General features: G+C 38.6%; 1 protein-coding gene and 1 non-coding gene across 10 annotated transcripts in view; both read right to left on the minus strand.

Moving 5' to 3' along the window:
- Nucleotides 1-317: 317 nt before the first annotated feature.
- Nucleotides 318-18,405, minus strand: part of CHD4 (chromodomain helicase DNA binding protein 4) — a 31,954-nt gene continuing 13,866 nt past the window's right edge. For 4 of the 9 annotated variants that reach the window (XM_074194466.1, XM_074194461.1, XM_074194463.1 and 1 more), the window contains exons 23-40: nt 18,275-18,399; nt 17,685-17,922; nt 17,352-17,527; nt 9,399-9,579; nt 9,228-9,314; nt 9,027-9,115; nt 8,773-8,906; nt 8,319-8,463; nt 7,309-7,474; nt 6,416-6,513; nt 6,172-6,301; nt 5,349-5,420; nt 4,733-4,870; nt 4,371-4,479; nt 4,124-4,256; nt 2,043-2,238; nt 1,066-1,229; nt 318-936 (exon numbers count right to left, since the gene is read on the minus strand). In XM_074194466.1, coding sequence (XP_074050567.1) covers nt 919-936; nt 1,066-1,229; nt 2,043-2,238; nt 4,124-4,256; nt 4,371-4,479; nt 4,733-4,870; nt 5,349-5,420; nt 6,172-6,301; nt 6,416-6,513; nt 7,309-7,474; nt 8,319-8,463; nt 8,773-8,906; nt 9,027-9,115; nt 9,228-9,314; nt 9,399-9,579; nt 17,352-17,527; nt 17,685-17,922; nt 18,275-18,399 — 2,399 coding nt within the window. In that variant the 3' untranslated portion in view covers nt 318-918. Of the gene's footprint in view, nt 937-1,065; nt 1,230-2,039; nt 2,239-4,123; nt 4,257-4,370; nt 4,480-4,732; nt 4,871-5,348; nt 5,421-6,171; nt 6,302-6,415; nt 6,514-7,308; nt 7,475-8,318; nt 8,464-8,772; nt 8,907-9,026; nt 9,116-9,227; nt 9,580-17,351; nt 17,528-17,684; nt 17,923-18,274; nt 18,400-18,405 lie in introns of all 9 variants that reach the window. The other 5 variants (XM_074194464.1, XM_074194460.1, XM_074194462.1 and 2 more) reach the window with 2 other exon arrangements.
- LOC141494604 (small Cajal body-specific RNA 11) lies at nt 7,135-7,271 on the minus strand. Its single transcript, XR_012470503.1, has one exon.

Here is an 18,405-nt window from a genome sequence, read left to right on the forward strand (position 1 = left end):
GTTCAGAAAGTAAGGAAGGGCAACTTTGGATCAGGAATACTTTAACAGTTATTCCATTTATTCCCTTCCTCTCCCCCTACTTCAGGCCCAAAAGAATTAGAATAAATTTAGTAGGGGAGGAAAAAGGCAGAAGCTAGCTATGACCCTAGGCAGTTCACTATTGTTTCCTAATCTGTAAAGTAAGATAATTTCACAGAATTGGCAGGAGAAATTTAAAGTACTATAAAAACATGTACATATTCAAGCATCACAAGCCACAAATTACCACAAAGGAATATTCTCAGATGTGCATGCATAGGAACAAACAACTAGAGGGCTAAAATACAAGGAAACTTTTATTTTCAATTTTTATGAAGTTTTTTTTTAAATGCTTTTGGTTCTTTTTCCTTTTTTTTCCCTTTTTCCTTTTTTCTTTTTTTTTTCTTTTTTTTTTTGCATTTTATTTCATTCTGGCCGCTCAGTGGCTGGAGCCGCTCGGTTCCTGGTATTAAAAAGATGCCAACGGAGGTAGCTGTGTCTCGCCCAGGGGCCCGGCCCATCCGAAACCCCAACAAAAAGGAAGAAAACAAAAAATAAAATAAAAACAAAGAAATTTCAGATCATTTTCTCCGAGCTTGGTGAGAACCCACAAAGAGTTTGTGTGTAACAGACGTTACAGTGGGGAAGAGGCCATGAACCCGGATTGGGGCTGGCCTGCCCTCTCCCTGCAGATGGCGCCGGCGCTACTGCTGCATGTCTCTCTGGCAGGAAGGGCGATGCAGCCCCTCACTTCCTCCCCTCCCCAAGTGACGGGGAGTTGTTCCTTTATAAAATGAGGAGGGGGGTAGAAGGAAGAGGGACTCAAACCCCCAAAGGAGAAGCTTGGGGGCAAAGGGGTGGGAAAGGTCACTGCTCAGTGGTAAGGTGGTATCTAGATCTTCACTGCTGCTGGGCTACCTGTATAGGATAAAGACAGAGAAATCAATACTTAGATCACTACCCAAGGTGAGCAGACAGATGATTGGACCTAGTCAGTTACCAGATAAAATCTAAGAAGCTAAAAGTTCCATTTCACACCCAGCCTACCTGCTGTGGGGTAGGTTCTGGGCCCCGGTTTGCCAGCCGGCTGAGGATGTTACGTTCTGACATCTGTAGCCGCACAGCCACAGGGGGAATACGGGCGATGGTGGCTGGCAGCCTTGTAACATCAGCCTTCATATCACTCAACAATTCCTCCAGTTGTTTCAGAACTACAAAAAGAAAGGCATAAGAGCGGGACTGTGAGTGGAGGTGGTTGAGATACAAGCCACCTTTCTATCAGTGAATTAACTTCCCTAACCCTGCTCCTCTGACCTCAGTGAAAAATAATCATAATGTGATACTGGGGAATAAGCTGAAAACTCTTGTTTCTACTTTCTGTATTGTTCTCTTCTTGAATGTAGTTCAAAAATTCAGAAATGGAAGGAACTTTAGAAATTATCTGGTCAGACCCTTTCACTCTACAGATCTTCTATAATGGTTTACTTAGTAATAAGAGGCCGAGCTGGAATTCAAACCCAAATTCTAAAATTCCATTAGTCTGTCCTAACTAACCCTCCTCATTTTCTTTTAGGATTTTCTTACTGTTCCAAACCCCATTTGAGTTTACAAAACCTCTCTAATGTTTTCTTCTCCCATTACTCTACCTTTCAGAAATGGTTTTCTTCCCTTCATTCAACCCTCTCTGCAAAACTTTCCTACTTCAGAAAAATTTTCTTAAGAGATAACCCCCAAAAACCTTAAAAAAATCATCTCAATGAAAAGAGAAAACCACATGAGATGTTTATCTAATCCCCAGACATTCAGGCAGAAATAGCATACTCTGACACTTAAGTAGCACTAACTTAAAATACCATTTTCTGATGAAAAGTAGATTGGCTATGGTTATCTGTAGCTACTTAAATGCAAATGATAAAACCTCAACAGAATAGCAAAGACATCCAGAAAGGATATCTTAAAGGAGTTTTAGAAACTAGAGATGGGAAGAGAGAATAAGCAGAATAGGCAGGCGAGCCACTGGCTACCTTTGTGCAGGACAGCATTAGCTGGCTTATTTCCTGCCATTGACTCCTTAGACAGGTGCTGGTGGCTCTCAGCCAGGCATTCCACCTCAGCAAATCGGGTATTGAGAGCCATAGAGGGATGGGAGGGGTCCTCCGACATGTTCAGGTAAGCTGCTCGACGAAGTTGCTCTTCAATCACCAGGGCTTGTTCCAAGAGCTTGGCAAGATTGGAGAGAAGGAAAAAACCAGATGAAATATTCTGTTATTCAGGGAATGAAATATTCTTTAAAAGAGCTACTATACATATGCTTCATTAATTCTTAAAGGCAGTGTGTTTACAGGGAGTGGAAGGGGTGTGGGGGAAAAACCATTTAGTGAACTGAAAGGCACTGGGGGAGACTTAAATAAAAACATAGCCCTTGCCCTCAAGAAGCTTAGTCTAATAAAGAATTAACACTAAAGATCCTCTTGTCCATTTTCTGATGGAAGCTAGTTACAACAGAATAGGAGTTAAATGCTTTCCCTGTGAGGGAACAAGAAACATCTTTTTCTAATTCACATCTTTCTATCTTCTGAAATAGTTTCTCTTTTCCTTGCCATGTCCTCACTACAGGGCTTCTCCAAAGGCTCAATCCCTGAGCTACATAGTACACCCAAATCCATACTTCTAGTCCTGAATGTCAGTGTCCAATTTTATTTCCAACTGTCTCAAGGACATTTTAGGTAAAATTGGCCATGATGTTCTCAAATTCAACGTAACCATAACTGCACTTCCAATCTTTTCTACAAAATGAGTACCCTTTTCTAATTTTCCTAATAACCCAGATGTGAACCAATACTAACAATCTAGTTCAGGTCCTTATTTCCTTATAACCAAACTACTGAAATACAGTCCTCTTCCAACTTCTCCATCCCTATCATCACCAACTCTACACACTATTATTTTATTAGTCTCCCTAACACTCTATAATGATGGTATTTTTCACTTCTCAAAATCACTGAAGGTCTCTCCACTGATTATTGTGTGAAGTACAAACTTTTTTTTCCCCCCAAGGCAAATAGGGTTAAGTGGCTTGCCCAAGGCCACACAGCTAGGTAGTAAGTGTCTGAGACTGGATTTGAACCCAGGTACTCCTGACTCCAGGGCCAGTGCTTTATCCACTACGCCACCTAAGCCACCCCGAAGTACAAACTCTTTAACTGAACAGTGAAGACCTCATCTCTAGTCCCTAACAAAATTACTTTGCTCCCATCAGACCAGTCTATTCACTGTCCACAAGTAACGTTCATTTTCTGGTTGAGTTACCTTCTAACAAAAATTGATTCCCTAAATCTTTGTTACTCCTCCAATCCAATTTCACCATTTGCCTGCTAGACCTAGATTTGCAGAACTCATCATTTTTTCCTTCAGAAATTTCCTTTCTGTGGGAGGTAATACCATCCTTCTGAGCAGCCCAAATTCATAATCTCAAAAGAGTCTTTCAGGATTCTTCCCTTCCCCCACAATAATTCAATCAGTTGACAAATTTGCTTTGTTGAGTCTACCTTCAGGACATTCAATTCATCCACGTCTCTCCACACACATTGAACTCTCCCCCATCCTCCATACAACCACCAAAATCTTCATAAAGCATAAGTTTCATCAATTTATTTCCATTAAAAACTTACAGTGGTTCCCTGCTACCTCATTTAGCTCTCTATACTGACTCTGAGGTTACCTTTCCTGTCTTATCTCACATTAGGCTCATTCCCTAATTGTTAAATCTATGTATCTCTGGGTCTTGTCATATAGTACCTTACACATAGCAGGTGTTATACTAACTCCCAACAAATTCATCTACTGAACCATCTACTTGGAATTTGATCATTAAATTCTTATTTAACATTTTTCTATCTTCTCTAATAAATTGTAAAGTCTAAGGGCAAGAGCTATATTTGTATTTGCTATTTTCTCTTACCCCATCTCTCCCTACCCCCAAAGTTCCAGATCCTAAGTCATATCTTACATTTGAGCAAGCCAACAAGTTTTTTAGCCAGTACCTTCATACTTTTGATTTCTGCTACAGTAAACAAAGGTTACATTTCCTCTCCTCCTGGCTCACCTTAAACCTTCTGGCTAGGAATTTGTTTTTTATCTCCAAGAAGTTACCACGATTCATTTCACCTTTGAAGGGTTCATTAAGAATGGCATAGCGAGGATCATTCTGTATGTCCTGCCACCGGGCGTAGCCATGGCTAAGAGAAGGATGTTCAGGAAACAAAAAACGGGTAACAAAAAATGACATGCCACTTTGAAGACCTTCCCTATCCTTTCCCATCAGCTAAAGTCCCAAAGGACACAAAGGATACTTAATAATGCCAGCCAGCAGCCAGTAGTCATGCCGCCGATGCCAGATCTCATAGGTCTTCTTTGTGACTGTGGCTGCCCGTTCTTCATTCTGCCAAAGGGAATGCAGCTCTGGAAATAAGAGGGATACAAAAGGACCCTGGTAATTTGGAACTTTAGGAAGTCTTAGCTACCCAACATCCTCTGCAAGTCATATGCCTAATTTCCTATAATGAAACTATAGAAAGAAAAATTTTATATATAAGGATAAAAAATCTTGTATGCTATCAACCTAGAAAATGCACCTTTTCTACCTTCCCTAATTCCTAAAAAGCAAACTGTCTTTGCCAAAGAACCCTCTTTAAACTCCCATGATCATGTGTACCAGTAAAGCCACCATCTGCAATGTTGAACATAAAACGCTGCTTGATGTTCTTCTTCTGCTTCTCGTCACCTAGGTCCTTGGGAGTTTCCCCATTCTGAAGCATCACTTCTTTTTTCTCCTCTTCTTCTTTCTTCTCCTCTGAAGGATACATGTGGGAGAAAGGTCAGCCCCCCAGTCAAGTTCCAATACAAAGCATACTGGTCCCCCAAACCCACTTTTCATAGAATTATATTAGCAATCTATTAATAATTTAAAGCCAGCACTGGTCCAAGACTCAAAGTTCGAGTTTCTAGAGTAATGTCTTCTGACCTACCCTGATAATGGGGAAGGCAGCTATAAAACCTTTTTCTGACTTCTTGACCTCTTTGGAATTCAGAGAGTGTACTAAAGAAAACAGACCCAAAAAACTGAAACTAGACAATACAATCCTAGGTATTACAAAAGAGGCACTGATCCTGTCATTGTTCCAAGTTACATCCAAGATAATATTAAGACATCTATTAGCAAAGATCTTGAAGCAATTACAAGATTGTCTCCATCTCTCAAAATTATTGATGTCAAATTTAAATTTCTGTCCTCCTAGTCTTAGCCTAAATTACCTTCTTAAAATACCTACCTTTATCTTCTACCACAATTGGGGTCAGATCCACTGCTGATTTTTCCTCCACCTTTTCTGTTTCAACAGCACCTGGCAAACAGATGAAACTGAAAGTATAAACTAAAGAAACAATTATCTTCCATACTACACACCTCTATTATGACCCAAATTAATAAACAGTCCTAAACCTAGGCATCTACAATCAAGAGTTAGAGGTAAAGCGCTATAGAAAATTCTCTGGATTTGTCTTACCCACCTGCCCTTTTGGGGGGAGGAAGCTTAATATCCTTTTTTTTTTTTGCAAGGCATTGGGGATTAAGTGACTTGTCCAAGGTCACAGCTAAGTTATTAAGTTTCTGAGGCCAGATTTGAACTCAGGCCCTCTTATCCATTGTACCACCTATACTTTTTTTTTTTAGATTTTTCAAGGCAATGGGGTTAAGTGGCTTGCCCAAGGCCACACGGCTAGGTAATTATTAAGTGTCTGAGGTCAGATTTGAACCCAGGTACTCCTGACTCCAAGGCTGGTGCTCTATGCACTGTGCCACCTAGCCACCCCCCATCTATAATCTTAAGATAATATTTCCTTTACTTAACATCTCTCTACTGCTATAATCTGGCTGAAAGCCAAGATCTATATCAGAGGATCCGTGGTCTTCAGAAATCTTAATACTGGGGCAGCTAGGTGGTATAGTGGATAAAGCACTGGACCTGGAGTCAGGAGTACCTGGGTTCAAATCTGGTCTCAGACACTTAATAATTACCTAGCCGTGTGGCCTTGGGCAAGCCACTTAACCCAGTTTGCCTTGGAAAAAAACAAAACAAAAAAAAATCCTAATACCTTTGGTTTCTGTCTCCATGGTTTCCTCTGTTTTCTCTTTGACTTCTTGCTTATCCACCTTCTCTTCTCCCTCCACAGGCTCAGCCATAACTTTTTCCTCTTCTGAATTAGATGCAGAAGGCTGTGTGCCCTTGGGGGGAAAAAAGGTAGGATAGATAGCACCAAAGGGAGTGAGGATTTAAGTTCATTTTCCCTAGGGTCAACATCATTAGCAATCTCCTAACTATTTCACTAAAATTCTTACCTCCACAGAAGCCTCAAGAGCTGCAGGTTTTACTTCTCTCTCTCCTTCTGTGTTCTCTTCTTCTTTGTTGTTACTCTCTTCTACTTTCACCCCATCATCTATAAAGAAACACAAGTGGGGCTAGGGCCCTAGAACTGGCAGAAAGGTCTATTCTGAAGTAGCTGTAAATCAATGATCCTTATTAACCTTTTTTTGGTGAAAGCTTAAAAATCATTTAAGTGAAGTCACACTTATGGCAGACCATAGTCCACAGACCACAGGATCACACTGGGTATAGTTTCTGTGATACTAAAGACATTTCATCTTAGAAAATGTTTTTTTGAGGGGAAAGGATGGGGAGAAGAGGGAAAATTGAATCTATCTCACCCAGACTGGAAATGCAGTTTTCCCTCACAGGCCCCCCAATCCCATTATTGATCAGCTTTGACTTCAACCATTCAACCCTTAGACAACCTAGTAGCCAGCCCTCACTTCCAGGGTTCTCTCATCCCATTGGTGTTACATTTAGTACAGACAGAGATCTCAGCCTTCCCATTAGCAGAACTACACCACTGCACCTATCTGAGAAACTGATTTTTTAAAAATGTTCAAAAAAGGGTAAAATTTTAAATATGTGAATAGATTTAAAAACCCATCACATAATATGTGAAATGTCTAAAGTTGATATTTATTAACAACATGTATTGGACATATTGACCTGGTTTCATACATGATTTAAAAGTGTCCTCTTGTGCCTTTAAGAGTCAGCCCCATCTCAGGGCAGCCCTCCTAATCTGAGAGGATGGTTTGCTCTTAGTCCTGCCTCTGGCCCTCCTGCCACAGCAGCAAGCAGGAAAGCAATAAGAAGCATGGACTTGAATGAGAGAAGGGAAAAAGAGAAAAGCCAGACTTACCAGGGGGTGGCACAGGTGCAGGAGTGTTAGGTTGTGTGTCTCCTGGAGTGGAAGGTGTGGGAGTTTTAGGGGAAGGTGATCCTGGCTGTGACATCTTCTTGTTCTCTTCTACCTCAGCCAACTCAGGCATGCTCCAGCGCCCATTGACATGCTCAAATTCCTGAACCTGTAGCAGTTAGGAAAAGAGTTTGATAAAATCTTGCCTTGAACAATGAAAGCCCTTCTCCAATATGACATCCAGTCTTCTCTCTGGGTTTCCTTCACACTCTTTCCAAAGTCTTGACAATTTGGGGAACATTTGTCTCTCTCCATCCAAGGAGATACCATCTTTTTGCCACAGTTAGCCCCACTGCTATAGCTTTTCTTTTCTTTTTTCTTTTCTTTTTAGTTTTTTTTTTTGCAAGGCAAATGGGGTTAAGTGGCTTGCCCAAGGCCACACAGCTAGGTAATTATTAAGTGTCTGAGACCAGATTTGAATCCAGGTACTCCTGACTCCAAGGCCGGTGCTTTATCCACTGTGCCACCTAGCCACCCCTGCTATAGCTTTTCAATGGACTATATCAGTTCCTGCCCTCAGTCCACGATATCCTATTGAGAACTCCTGATCACCAATCATCATTCTCAAAGTTCCCATTCCACTCATTGAGCGCTCATTTCCAGAATTCCAACTATGTCTCACAGAATCTTCCTAAAATGCTATAGCAATATAATTCTCCTCATCCCCATTCCACCTCTTATTCTATTTGATAATATAACCATTGTTCTGGGAAAAGAGAATGGCAATCAGATTGTCTTTTGGCTTTACCCCACCATACTTAGAATCTGCAAACCTCGAAATCACTTTCCTATTCATAACACTATATACATTTGTTTTGCCTGTTAAGACTTATGATCTCCTTGAGAGCAGAAGCTATCTCTTTCTTATTCATGTCCCTCATACTTAATTCAGAGCAAATGCTTAATATATGCTCATTTATTCATTCACCATGGTTAAATGGTTTGGGCCACACCTTTTTTCGGATGAGTGACATAACACCAATACGAGTAAGGACATGCTGGCGGGACAAGCCCTCCCGGGGGACACCATCAGCAAAGGTCTCAGCCCCATCTGCTCCTGGCTCACAAAGGTGACGCATAAAAAGAGACACATAAGCCCTAGGTAAAAAAGTAGAAGAGATGGTTAAACAGACAAACTGCTGTTTTACAGAACACATCACTCAACATCCCCACTTAGTCACTAACTTCTAAGATAGTCACTACTCCCTAATATGGCATATAGAACCCTTAACTTTAACAGAGTAAGATAAGATCTCTGTTAATGATTTTCTTTCAACAACAGCTATGGTTCAAAAACGTTATGGACACTCAAAGACAATCCCCTCCTCCATGAGAACTCCACTGTGTAAATACTCAGCAAGATATAACCCTGCCCTAACCCACACTTCTCTCCCAATCTTCACTCACTTGAATTCTTTCTCTGACTTGCCCCTCAGGTCCCGCACAAGCCACTGAGTGGTAAAGGCATCCTGAGGAGGCATCCCATAACGCATAATGGCATTGAGGAAAGCCTTCCGCTGTCGGGCATTGAAGCCAAGTACCTGAGGAAGAAGGTGCTTAGGTGAAGAAGAAAGCAGGTTCCTTCCTTTGATGGACATCAGACATCAACCTTCTCTGAAATTATCTTTTCTCATAGGTGGGTGGTGCTTCTCATTGCTTACCTCAATATTTCCACCAACACGAGCCAACAATGGAGGCAATGGTTTGTCCTTATCATTTCGCAGGCCCTTGCGGCTAGGCCGTCTGGGAGCTACAAGGAAAGAGGAGGGAGTAGGGGAAAGTGCATGGGTGAATAGTAACAGTAGGGGACATTAGTCATTCTTGACACCCTAGATCTCCAGCTGGGAAACAATAACCCTCACCTTCTGAACGCTCATCAAAGTCCTCATCGCCTTCCTCTGAGGCCACAGAGTAGTCGGACTGATTGTCTGACTGGTCATCCTGCCAATCTGGAGGGAGAGAGGGCAGATGAGCGGGGCCCACGGCCCTAGGGGAGCGGCCCAAGGGCAGGGGATGGGGCCGGCCAGACACACCTCGATCTTCCTGGGAGCCATCGTTGTAGTTGACCTGCTTACGGATTCGCTTCCCTTTGCCTAGATTTCGGGCCAGATCCTCTTGCTGCTGCTCATAATGGTGTCGTAGCAGCTTCTCCCAGTAGTCAGGATCCACACTTTCTTCCTGTTTGATGATCTCTCGTTCTACCTCTTCTTCCTCCTGAGACAGATGGAATAAAAACTCAGGGTGGGGGAAAGGTGGTCATATCACCATTCTACAAGATTCTCTATCTTCTATAGTATTGTATCTATTTGACAAGACACAAAACTTCTAATTCTACGAATGTTTACTGTATAGATTAGTAGACAAGCATATAAATATGGTTATCAACAGAGAAGACAAAACAGAATAAAAGAGTGGAAAAGGGAAGCCAGACATTTAATTAAGTAGAATGGGTAGCAAGAATAGGTAGCAGGAATTTCTTCTAAAATTTCTATTACATAAGCTCCCTGAGAACAAGAACTGTTTCATTTTTACCTTGTGCGTAATAGGTTGTTTAACAAATGATTGAAATGCTCAAATAAATGAAATAAAAGGTCCCCAAGCATATTTAAATAAAATTTTGTCATCTATTTATATATGCTATGTAAAACCCCCAAATCCTTACAAAATCTTTTTTACAATGTTCAAATGTTTGTTCCCCATGTAATTTTAATATATAGTGTATAATAGGAGCTTTTATGCCTCAATTCACACAGTAACAAGACCTTCAAGTACTTCCATAATGTATGCTTTAATAAAAACAAAGATCCATTAATGTTGATTACCTTCAGCAGACCAGATTGCAACCTATTGATGTTCTTTCATACTGAAAAACTTATGTCTTCCTATAAATCCTCCACAACAGAAATCAACCAATGTGCTGAGATTCTTCCACCAAATTCCCTGATATACATGAACACTATGAGAGCTTAAAGGTTATCAATTATACTTCATCATCACTTCATGGCCTGTCTACCTCCTGGTCATCCTTTATGCTATATCCTTGGCATGCTATTCCTTATGTCACTACTCCTTTGCAATTCTTTGGTAATACACTTCCACTGTCCTACTGGTGAACTAAAATTCTAATTCTTGGGGACTTTGCTTTTCCATAACTGATAGCCATACATCACCATAATATTATTTTAAATATAGACCTTTATTTCAAGAAGCTGAGAGTCAATATAAACAATGCACAATTTCTTCAGTGCAATCCAGCCTAATATTTCCTTCAGTATTCAGTTATGGACAAAGTTCATTTTTCAACCACAATATCTATGTAAGATGGGTCAGTTCTATAGACTTTCCATTCAGTTGTATCCATCTAGAAAATACATGTCTTTTATCCACTTGGTTCCTTATATGGGTAGTTAATCCAAATATAAGTTATTATAGTTCTCATTTAGGAGCTTATGCAATGTTGCTGGGCAGAACTCTAGGAACATTGGCAGAATCTCCAGCATATCTAAGGAATAATCTCTCATTTGTACTTCATGCTTTATGATTATGGAAAACACTTAGCAAATACCCATCTTCCTATATTCTGTACTACTTGATGGTAATAAGCAGAAAGTCAAATAAAATTGTCATTACAAGCTTTTAAGGATTCTTATGTTATCTTAACATTCATCATAGATATCCCTTGGGAGAAAAAAATCTTCACTTTTGATATTTTACACTTTCAAATCTTTCATATAATAAAGTGGAACTTGTCTATATTTCAAATGACTGGATAAAGGAAAGGGAAAATTGCCACTAAGCTAGATAACATAGAGTAGTACAAGGTAGGAAGAAAAAGAATAGCAGCAGAAACGACCCCAGAAGTTGACAAGATATAAAAATCCAAGAAAAGAGGTTGTAATTAAAACCCATGCTTCAAAGGTCTTTACAAATATATGAAGTATGGGGTTAACAAGCAAGGTAAATCAGATATCCTAACTCAAAAAGGCTAATTTCATAAGACTTGATGAGACAAGATTCTTGAATGCAATATGATTCTGTAAGGATGACTAATTCAACACAAAACCTTCTAATTTCAGAATTCAATAACCATCTAGTTCCATTTATACACGGGAAAAAATTTTCACTATAATACACTCCACTGAGCAGGAATCCACTACTTCCCAACAGCAGTCCTATCCATCTTACAGGATAGGCCAAATGGTAGAATGGAACAGTACTTTATATATTAAGATAAAATCCTATAAAGAAAACCATGGCCTAGACATGAAAAAACATATTGTTGATATTTAGGTGAAGAACAAGAAAGAAGGTAAAGAATACAAACATAATTTTCAAAAGAAAAATGCAAACCACTACCAGTCACCTCATATTGAGCAAATTGGAAAAAAAATGATAGAAGATGAACAAAGTCCATGGGGAAGTCAGGACTAATAAACTGTTGGGAGAAACATGAATTGGTATAACCATTATGGAAAACAATTTATAATTATGCCAAAAGTCACAAAAATATTTTATTACTTTTGACTCAGTAATGACACTACCAGGCTATAACATCCTGTTATCCTCCTTTAAGAAATGATAAGTGAAAAAATAGGCGGGCTTCTGTGAAGTGATGGAAAGCAAAAAGTGCAGAAACAGAACATACACAATGACAATAATATAAATGAAAACATTAAAAGATAAGCTTAGATTAAATGCAATGACCATCGCAAGTTCTAGAGATCAGTTAAAAAAAACACCTGCAGACTGAAGAATATACTATGACTATGGAATATACTGACAGATGGTCGTGCTTATGTTTTTCTTTATTTCAATAGATAGCTGAAAATTATTCTTATTGTCTTATAAAAAAACAAAAAAAAATTTCTTCAGCAAAAGTTCCCTTCACTAAGGAAAACTGCAGCTCTAGACAAATTATTCATGATAACAGAACTAGAAGACTGTAGTCTATGAATCTTTGATCTTGTTGCTTTTTATTACTAGAGCTGGATTTTTCCAATATTTTTCTTTCCTCCCTACTTCTGCACTATATACTAACTCTAAAACTCAGAGGGGGAAAGGATCCATGTGTTCAAAAATACTTATAGCAGATCTTTTTGTACTAGCAAAGAACTAGAAATTAAGAGGATGTCCTTATAGTGTATACAAATGTAATACAATTCTATCGTGCCGTAAGAAAACACAATAAGGACAGTGTTAGTGAAACTTGTTATCTGTATGAACTGATGCAAAGTGAAGTGAGCAGGATCAGGAGAATAATTTCAAAACTTTTAAGAACTCAGAATATCTCAATGACTAACCATTATTTCAAAAGATCAATGAAGACCTTCTGAGGGGAGGTCTGATGGAATCAAGTGTATAGAATGAGACATGGCTTATGTGGATTTATTTTGGTTGATCATGCATATTTATTACAATTGTTTTAATTTTTCTTTTTCTAATGCAAAGTGGAAGTGGGAGAGAGAGAATAAATTTGTTAATTGAAAAAATTAAATTTAGAGGCAGCTAGGTGGCTCAGTAGATAGGTCCTCCTGACTCCAGGGATGGTGCTCTGAGTTCAAATGTGACCTGAGACACATAATTATCTGTGTGACAGTGGGCAAGTCACTTAACCCCATTGCTGTGCGAAACCAAGCACACATTTTTAAAAGTTATCAAATGAATATTAACATAGGTGAAACTACCATCAGAGTACAGTAGAGGCTACCTGTATAGACTATAGTATTAGTTCGAATATAACCTGAGAGATGCCCATGTCTAAGAGGCAAGGACTATATTTATCCAAACAACAGCTTTAACTTTTTCTGCCAGAGGTCAAGTAGTTAATAGTACCTTGACTTGCCTTGATAATTTTATTCTTCAAAAGCTGAGGAAACCAACAAGGAAAAATGCTATTATCACCAACAAGGAAGAACTAGTTGAGATAGAAATGATAGGAACCCAGAGAATACATGATTAAAAAATACTGACCACTGTAGAATGAGTAGAATGCCACAAACACTGTTTAGACAAGGTAGTTTTTGGTCAGTTTTGTTTTAACTATTATTCTTTGTTTAAAAGAACAGAAATAATTGTGTAGTTAGTAAAAAGATTTAGATGCAGCATTTTTAAAGTAATGATTTAAAACTTTTGGGAAAAAAAGATTATTCCACCTTAGAACGTGATAGAAGAGGAAAGCCAGAAATACATCCTAGATTTTGAAAGAAAAGATTCCAAAAGCTTCACAGAAAGGATAATTTAGCATCCCATGGACTAAAATTCTGTAAGAAGAAAGCTCTTGTGTATACCAAAATATTCAATGTAGCAATTCTTTGTGTCAGTAAATAACTAGAAACAAAGTGGATACTCATCCACTTTCCAGTCATCAGCCCAGGAGGGAAGGAAAGCTCTGAAAGGAACAAATTTTCTGGAGACAGAGAAACAAGTCCTAAGAAGAAAAAGATGGGGAGAAAATAAAGAGACCAAAGTGAATGAAAAGGGAACTCACCAACCACCTTAGATTTCTGGAGACATATACAGAAGATGGAAACAAGCAAATAGAAGAGGAATAATACAAAACTGTGGAATAGTTTTGTTAAAAAATATTGTTGAGGGGCCTAGTTGACACAGTGGATAGAGCACTGTCAGGAGAGCCTGAGTTCAAATCTTGTCTCAGACACTTAACAATTACCTAGCTGTGTGACCTTGGGGCAAGTCACTTAACCCCACTGCCTTGCAAAAACCAAATATATATATATTATCAGAAGTACCAAGGTACACATTGAGGCAAAGCTCTCAAGAAAAGCAAAGAGCAAAAAAACAGGGTTTCTTTTAATTAATGGAAAGGAAAAAATTACCAGAGCTGCTACTCAAGAACAGACAACAGAAAGAAGGCAGAACTGCTCTGTCCCTATTCCACTTCTATTTTTACCCTCTGCCAAGGAGAATAATCATTGAAATGCAAAGGACAGAACAAAAGTGACTAATGGCAAAGTGATACCCAAGATAAATAAGAAGATAGTAAAACAGCATCTAGCTACTTTGATGAGTTCAAGTCCCAGGACACACTGTATTCCAGAGCACTGAAAAGAATTGGGAAATGCCATTGCTGAACCATAGTCAATGTTCTTTGAAAGATCACAGAGAACAGGCAAAAGGTATCACATTGATTTTCAAAAAGAAAATGAAGCCTACAAAGTACAGGTCAATGGACTTAACTTCATTTCCTGGCAAAATTCTAGAACACACTGTGAAAAAGATAGTGGGAACATCTAGAAAAGAAAGCAGCAAGCACAAAGACTATACTAACTTCATCAGAAATAAATCCTGCCAGACTAGTCATATTTCCCTCTGTGACATGGTTACCAAGCTGGTAGATTGAAACAATAATGTAAATAGTTAAACCTAGGTTTTTAGCAAAACATATTTCAAAAACTGGGGAGATTTGGCATAAACAATAAAACAGATTCATAACTGGCTAAATGGCCAAACCCCTAAGTAGTCTTTATCAAATTTATAGATCACACAAACTTGAGAAAAGCTAACATAGTGAGGGCAAGTCAAGAGTGGGCCAACTAATACAATGGACTAATTCTATTAAGATAAATGTAAAGGTTCAAAATATCAACTTTGTAAGTCCAACATGGAAAATGCATGCTCAGGAAGCAGTTCATTTGCAAAAGACCAGGGGCCCTTCATGGAGATAGAAGGTCTATAGGTATTACATATTGCCCATATTTTTTAGCCTTTCTCAATGTTTCTACCAGGTTTTTTTTTCTCTTTAAAAAATAACATTCATTTTAAGGGACGGCTCTCTAGGAGAGGGAAAGCAATTGGGATGTTACAAAAATATGTGATATGGCAGCCAAGAAAATTAATACTAATATGCTGTATTAAGTATAATGTCAAAGACCAGGGATAGTCTCACCAATTTCTACTCTACTCAAACCACATCCATAGATTTATTTCATTCATTTCTCAGTCACATTTTTTGTTGTTTTTTTATTTTTTATTTACAAGGCAATGGGGTTAAGTGACTTGCTCAAGGTCACACAACTAGGTATTAAGTGTTTGATGCTGAATTTAAACTCAGGTCCTCCTGATTCCAGAACTGGTGCTCTATCCACTACACCACCTAGCTGCTCCTAGAGCCACATTTTATAAAGAACACTAGTAAACTGAAAAGTATATCTTTAAGAAGGCAACCAGGATAGTTACTTAAGGACTTCAAGAAAAATGCCACATAGAATCACAGATGTAGCCCTAGAAGGGACCTCAGACAAGTTCCTCCTACTCATCTTACTGATAAAAAAAGTTCAGAAGGTTAAGTGACTTACTTTCCCAGATGATTTACAAACATTAGTGTTCTAAATGTGAGACACTGGTGCCATACATAATAATTTCCTAGAAAAGGACCTGAATTATATAAAAGTATAAGGCAGGATTTGAGCTCAGGTCTTCCCGACTCCTACCACGGTATTTCTCTAAGTGAATGACAATATTTAACCTGAAAAGAAGACCTGAGAGAACAATTCAAGTACAGACTTTTCTGCTTGGCTTTAGAACAAAGACTTGGATGGAAGATGTAAGGGAAAAACCTCCAGACAATTTGAACTATCCAAAAATACATATGCACTCTGTCCAAAGGCAGTATGTTTGTTCCCTGTATACCAGAGATCTTCAATCAAGACTGGTCACTTGTTGGGTATATTATAGAGGGGATTCTTGTTCAAGAGGGATTGCTCAAAATTCAGGTGCCGTATGATTCCCTCAAAAATCTTGAGAATTAACAACTTCAAAATTAACAACTTCAAAAATTGTGCCTTAAGTTTCTTCCAGAAATGTTTCCTGTTTTTTTTGTTATTTCTCCCATTTTTATTTCCTCCTGTTGCACATCAAGAACTGTGGGGTTAGATAAAATTCAACTGTGCTGCTCCACTGGTTGTAGAAAAATAGTTTGTTGAAGAAATCTTGACAAATCATTTCCATTTTCTTTTCTTTTCCTCCGTGTTTTGTCCTTAAATGCATTCACAATGACGTGATTTATGTCTCTTACAAAATTTTGTAGTTTTTCTTCTACTCTTCATTGTTTTATAAAACAGTAATGTCCATAATCTTCCACCAACCTCTTCAGTAATACTTTTTTGGGAGTTTTTTTTTGGCAAGGCAATGGAGTTAAGTGACTTGCCCAAGGTCACACAGGCAATTATTAAGTGTCTGAGGCTGTATTCGAACTCAGGTACTCCTGACTCCAGGGTCAGTTTTCTATTTGCTGTGCCACTTACCTGCAATACTACTTCATAAACATTTTTATACCAAACCAGTGGTACACTTAGTTGTCAGCCATCATCTTCTGTCTGATCAAGTATTTGCTGCCAAAGGTAGTTTCTAAAAGCTTCTTCTGGTGTCCTTAGGAAATACTGAAAAGTCTGAATCAATGTCTATTCTTTTATCTTTACCCTAATATTCAGCATCAATAGCAGTTTTAATAAGACAGATTTGGAAGTACCTCAAAATGCAAGCCACATGTTCTCCTTTAGAATTGAATTTATACTTGCAACAAATCATTACTGTTGACTGTACATAGGCAGTTTGATACATCAGTAATCAGTTTCGATCAATACATAATAAATTTTATTTTCTGGTAATGTTATTTGGTCCAGGTCACATACGGACTTTCTAGCTGAGTACAGACAATACTCTTGATATGAAAGCATGAAATTTTTATAAAAACTACAAACCTTTAGTCTTCTTTTATTTTTTTGAGTCTTAATCTCAAAATATTTATTTTCTCTGGCTTAATATTTGAAAACCTCCACATCAAATTAAAAAGAAAATAGAAAAGATACAGAATTAAGAAAACTGGCAAGAGACAACAAAAGTCTACTGGGACAAAAAAGGTCAGTTTAGACAACCTGAATTTAAGCATGGATGTACACCTGCAGAATGGATTTTTTCCACTCAAGTCCTGAATGCTAGCCCCAGGATTTACCCCCATTGTCACTTACCCCCATTTCTTCTTCCCGTACCACATACTGGGCAACCTTGAAGGAGCTCAGGTATTCATTCATGCCTTGAAGTTCTGTGTCTTCTGTCTCATCCTGATTTCGATCCAGGAGTCGCTCTATGGCCTTGTCATCATAGTGGATAACACTACTGTCTTCTCCTTCCTTGTTATCTCCTCCTGAGAGAAATGAACATCCCATATAGAGCACAAGAAGGTAATTTGGTGGAAAAGAATGAGTCAAAGCATTTATGTTACTTTCCCCTAAAAGATTAATCACTCCAATACCACATATACTCTCTAACCCTGTATACCAAGTTTAAAGATCCAACCTTACCTCCATCAGTAGCTTCATCCTTGAATAGTTCCTCAGTACCAAATTTGAGGATATCATCAAGCTCCTGCTTGGACATGGAGCCAGTCTTAGAGCCTAGACCAGGCCTTACTACAAGATGCGTGAGCATCATCTTCTTCTTTGCCACCTGTGTGATGCGCTCCTCTACTGAAGCACGGGTCACAAAACGGTAGATCATCACTTTCTTATTCTGACCAATACGATGGGCTCTGCTAAAAGCCTACAGGAGGGCAGAAACAGAAGCAAAAGTTGAATTATCTATCATCTTATCTCCCTATTCCACTGATTCTTGCCCTATGGATTTCTATCCACATCCAAGTACCAATGACTGTAGTGCCTCCTGCTATTAATCCTCCTAAATCTAGAAGCTAGAATAAAATGGAATTGAAGCATTGTTTCCTGAAAATATGACCATTATGTCCAATCTCTATATACAAAAAAATTAAGAGCTATAAAGTAAAACTACTGTTTTTCTCTTCATTTTGGCATCTACTTACAAAAAGCAGGGAGACTCCTTACACAAATAATATCAATGCTCAGTGACTTATCACTTTGAAACTGATCCTGTTTACCTGTATATCATTATGGGGGTTCCAGTCAGAGTCATAGATGATAACAGTATCTGCAGTAGCTAAATTGATTCCCAGACCCCCAGCTCGAGTAGAAAGAAGAAAGCAAAACTGCTGAGCACCAGGTGCTAGAA

The sequence above is a fragment of the Macrotis lagotis genome, chromosome 7 (assembly GCF_037893015.1).
Source record: "Macrotis lagotis isolate mMagLag1 chromosome 7, bilby.v1.9.chrom.fasta, whole genome shotgun sequence".
Lineage (NCBI taxonomy): Eukaryota > Metazoa > Chordata > Mammalia > Peramelemorphia > Peramelidae > Macrotis > Macrotis lagotis.